Here is a 4,184-nt window from a genome sequence, read left to right on the forward strand (position 1 = left end):
GTTCAGGCAATCACTTTTCAATAATCGCAAAATAAACATCAAGCCTGACGAAATAGCCTTGAATGTTCTGCTCTCTGTGTGGGAAATGTTTGCGTGTTTTTGGTTGTTGAATTCTGATACACTTTGGACGTAATCTCCGCCCCATCGGATTGTGGAGAGGTTGTCGGTTGCTATGGCAACGGGTCTGAATGTAGCGTCGCGTCGACGCAGAGAGTGAGGCAAAAGAAGAATACGAGTGGTTCTGAGTTATTCTTCACCGGTTTTTTTGCGTTATTTTTGCTTACTTTGTGCGAATGCTTGAATTTTCAGAATGCAAACAATAACATCCAGCATGTCCACAAGATTAGATGGTTTTTCAGTGGCGTGCACAAACGTTTTGGGGAAACAGTTTGAGATTTCACACAAGCCACACACTACACTATTTAAAAAAAGATTTCAGAAGGGTACTCTTTGTTCAGAGGAAAAAAAGGCTACGTGTCTTAGCACCACCTAGTGGCTAACTGTGCCCTGTCCCTGCACTTTTCTGTGCACGCAGTTAAACTTTTGCCATCTGTTGGTGCAGGTCGCACCATGCAGCCGTGGACAGCAGCCGTGGAGGACACGCAAGCCTGTGGAGACGACGCTGCAGATGAGATCATGGAGCGCATAGTGCGCTCGGCCACGCAGGGCCCGGGAACCAGAACGCAGCCCAGAGAGAGGAGGAGGTCCAGAGCCAACCGCAAATCACGTACGACCCAAAGAGCTCCGCTCACTTCCTGTCTGGCTAAAAACCTTTGGGTATAAATCAGACTGTAAAAGCAGAGATGCACCAATCAGACGTTTTGTAGTCAATCTTGTAAAACGTGGACGTCCCAGTACCAATTTTAGTCGATTTTTCTATACAAGCAATAATTAATATATTATTAATAGTTTACTTTATAATACAATGTAAAATTTCTATATTGTACATTCAGAAATAAGTTAAAAGTAGAATTTCAAAGAAAAAGTTAAATTTTCAAAGAGATCTGTATTACAATTAAAACTCACCTAAAAAAAAATTACAACACTTCTTTTTTGTTTTTTCAGCATTCTTTCAAGTATTGCGGAACGTCATGTGATACAATCTAAAAAGCTGTGTCCAATTTAATGTTTGTGAGAGGGGAAAAAAAACCCTGTGATTGTCATGTGAGGCGCAGGGATCAGAGCAAAATGCACGCAGGAAAGTGAAAGACAAACAGTTGGAGATGAACAGGCAACATGAAGGAGAACTACTGACAGATGTAGTAATCAAGGAAATGGGATACAGCTGGGAGGAATTAGCAGAGAGAGAAAGGAGATCAGTGAATCTTGACACAAGGGGGCAGACATGGCACGGGTAAAATAATGGTAGCTTAGAGAAAATGACTAATGGAGATCTAGAAGGAAATAAGCAGAGAGAAAACAAGCTTAAACCCTACAAGAACAGAAATATATAACAGGACAGCGCCTAAATAATTCCTAAGATTTACTAAAATCTAAGGAAATACATAATGAGGTACAATATTAAGCGTACAACCAAATCTAAGGGATGATCTACACCGTTCTTATTTGCTTGTCATAACCATTTATGGCTTTTATCCGACTTCATTTCAAATACCTTACTGATAGTAAATATTGTAAGCTTTAATGAAAGGGGGGGGTAAGTTCAAAGGCTGCAGTTTTGACTTCTCCTCCAGTAGCTGATTGCTGGTGCAATGACAAAGCAAAAAACGAGGGCTGACTATGAACTCAAATCCCATCCTGAAATAGAACCGACTGCAGCTCACTATGATTGTTCAGGTCGAAACCAGAAAAGCTCTTCATTTCCATCTAATTGCAAAATAGCATTTAGAGTTTTTCAGACTTCTGTTGAATGTCTTCCGGTGTGCATTAATACATATTAAGTTATATTTGGTGGTTGAAGTATTAAAATAGGCAGCTGTAAGCACTTTGGAAGAGGTTTCAAGTATTTGTGTATTATTGCTATCTGAAAGTGGCTCTGGTCCCAAACCCCTGCAAATGGGGATCCACTGTGTAACACCAGACCAACAGAAAGTATCTTTTTAAAACAGAAATGTTGTGTTGCTGCCTACACAATCATGAGGAAGGATGTTGACTGAAGTGCTAATGAGAACAAGCCAGAAAAGGTTATTGAGTGAGTCCTCTTAGTTCAGTTACAGCGTCTTGTTACTGAACGAAGAGTAACAAGTAAAAATTGTGAACATTGCAACAGGATCCACAATTGTAACATCAGTTGCTAGCTAGCTAGATGTTTGCTACTAGCTAACATCTAGCAAGCTAACAACCAACAGGTGTTAGCTGTTAGAACAACCTCCTAGCAGCTAGCAGGCCATGCTGCTACTAGCATGACCTGTTAGCGCTTAACATAACGTGATTTAAAGATTTAGAAAAAAAATTGAGTTTTGAGTTTCCAACCAAAGTAAGTTGAAAGTCGTTTGATTCTGGTCGCGATATGATTCTTCAACGCATTCCTTCATAAACGTCATCGTATGGGAATTCTATATATGGTGTTGTGATATTTTTTTTTTCTTTTTGCAGTGAGGCGGACTCTTAAAAACGGCCTTACACCAGAAGAAGCTCTCGCTTTGGGGTTGACCGATTCTCCGGACACATAAACATGCTGACCTCCCCTCACCTTAACCCCTGACCCCAGCCCCAACCTGTCCCCACTGCTGTGGAAACGCTCCAGCGTGAGACGCCCATGTCAGCCTTTAGAGTTTCAGCCCACCAGCCACAAGCCTCTTCAGGTTTTGCACCAGCTGCTGCTAATGTTTCTGAGTGAAGACGCTGCCAACCGGGATGGTGTGTTTTGTTCTCGTTTTGTATTTTAAGCACAGAAGCAGAAAACGGAGGTGAAGAAAGACGTGTTCTCTTGAAGACTATAGCTTAAAAATCTCTTTCAGTCACACGCAGGTACTATAAAGAATTCAACGTCTTGGATCTTTCCAAAGTTCTTTTAAAGAAATCCAAAGGGATCTTTTCTGATTCATTGAAGCTGTGAATTTTTTTTTTTTTTTTTTTTTTTTTTTTGCTGTAAAGCAGTTGATAGGAATTTTAATTAGTTTTTTTTTAAACCAGAATCCAGGTGATCTCCCTAAAAAAAAAAAAATGAAGAAAGTATTGTACATATGAAATAGGAATATGAAAGGTTTTCAGGCTGATGAGTGCCTTTCTTTTTAAAAAGGGACAATGCTGTACCTTCGCAATCACCATCCAAGCTACGGTGGCTCAGAGGTGTCACATTTACAGTATTTATTTCGCAAAGCTCTGACGTCTTGCACCTTAACTGATATGTATCCTCTCTTATGCTGAAACGAGCGACTGAAACGGAGGAGGGTTTTAATCTCAGAGGAACTTCTTTTTTTTTTGTAAAATGTAAAAACGCTACGATGATGAAACTTGTAGCGGACACGCAGAGCACTCTGCATTAAATGTGTAAAATGCCCTCATCAGGTAAAACATCCTGTAGTTCGACAGTGTGCGCGCTTAGTGAGGTGGTGTCGTATTTAGTTTTTTTCTTTTGTCGTATTTTGTTTTTTCTTTTGTCGTTTTTTTTTTGTTTTGTTTTTTTGTAGAAACTTGTATTATAGTCTGTGAGAAAGGTGGAGTTTCTGTGGATTGTAATTGTAAAGAAAACCCATGACAAAATGCGTCCGTCCCAGAAATCTTTTTTTGTTGTTGTTGGAGTGAGGAAGTGTTGGAACTTTCCGTTTTGATTTCTGTGCTTGCGTTGTACTCAGTCTGGACTTGAACAGAGGACACGGAGCGCGGCCTGGTTCGGACACGGAGGAGCGCCGACAGACACTTTCACTTGAAATGCCGTGTTAAACACATTCTGCAATAAAAAGCAAATGAATGTTCACCTTCTTTTTCTCGTTCTCGTCTTTCACCTGAGTTAGACTTTAACTAATGGGTGGGCCTTTGAGCGCCCAACTTTCAGATAAATTAGAGAGTGGGAGTTGCTCGGTCGCTCTTCACCACGTTTCCCAGACAGAGCGGTGAGGTTCCTGTCTAACTATGGCGCAGTCCATGTATCTGCTGTGGGGGTCCGGATCCCCTCCATGCTGGCGTCTCATGATCACCCTGGAGGAGAAGAAACTACAGGGATACAAGCAAAAACTGCTGTCTTTTGAGAAAGAGGAGCATAAATCTAAAGAGGTTTTGGA

General features: G+C 40.9%; 1 protein-coding gene across 1 annotated transcript; it reads left to right on the plus strand.

Moving 5' to 3' along the window:
• The first annotated feature begins 542 nt into the window (after positions 1–542).
• Positions 543–3,536, plus strand: LOC103133347 (FH1/FH2 domain-containing protein 3-like). The gene is made up of 2 exons (XM_007545116.2): positions 543–727; positions 2,557–3,536. The coding sequence occupies exons 1-2, from the start codon at positions 571–573 to the stop codon at positions 2,631–2,633; spliced, it is 234 nt and encodes a 77-aa protein (XP_007545178.1). The 5' UTR covers positions 543–570; the 3' UTR covers positions 2,634–3,536.
• Positions 3,537–4,184: the final 648 nt, after the last annotated feature.

Source organism: Poecilia formosa, unplaced genomic scaffold, assembly GCF_000485575.1.
Source record: "Poecilia formosa unplaced genomic scaffold, Poecilia_formosa-5.1.2 Scaffold2689, whole genome shotgun sequence".
Classification (NCBI taxonomy): Eukaryota; Metazoa; Chordata; class Actinopteri; order Cyprinodontiformes; family Poeciliidae; genus Poecilia; species Poecilia formosa.

What these genes read in the sequence shown, in the direction of transcription:
- LOC103133347 (XM_007545116.2), top strand. Translation starts at nt 571, where the DNA reads ATGCAGCCGTGGACAGCAGCCGTGGAGGACACGCAAGCCTGTGGAGAC. An exon ending in CAGAGCCAACCGCAAATCAC is followed by an intron (nt 728 to 2,556) that starts GTACGACCCAAA and finishes TTCTTTTTGCAG; the next exon opens with TGAGGCGGACTCTTAAAAAC.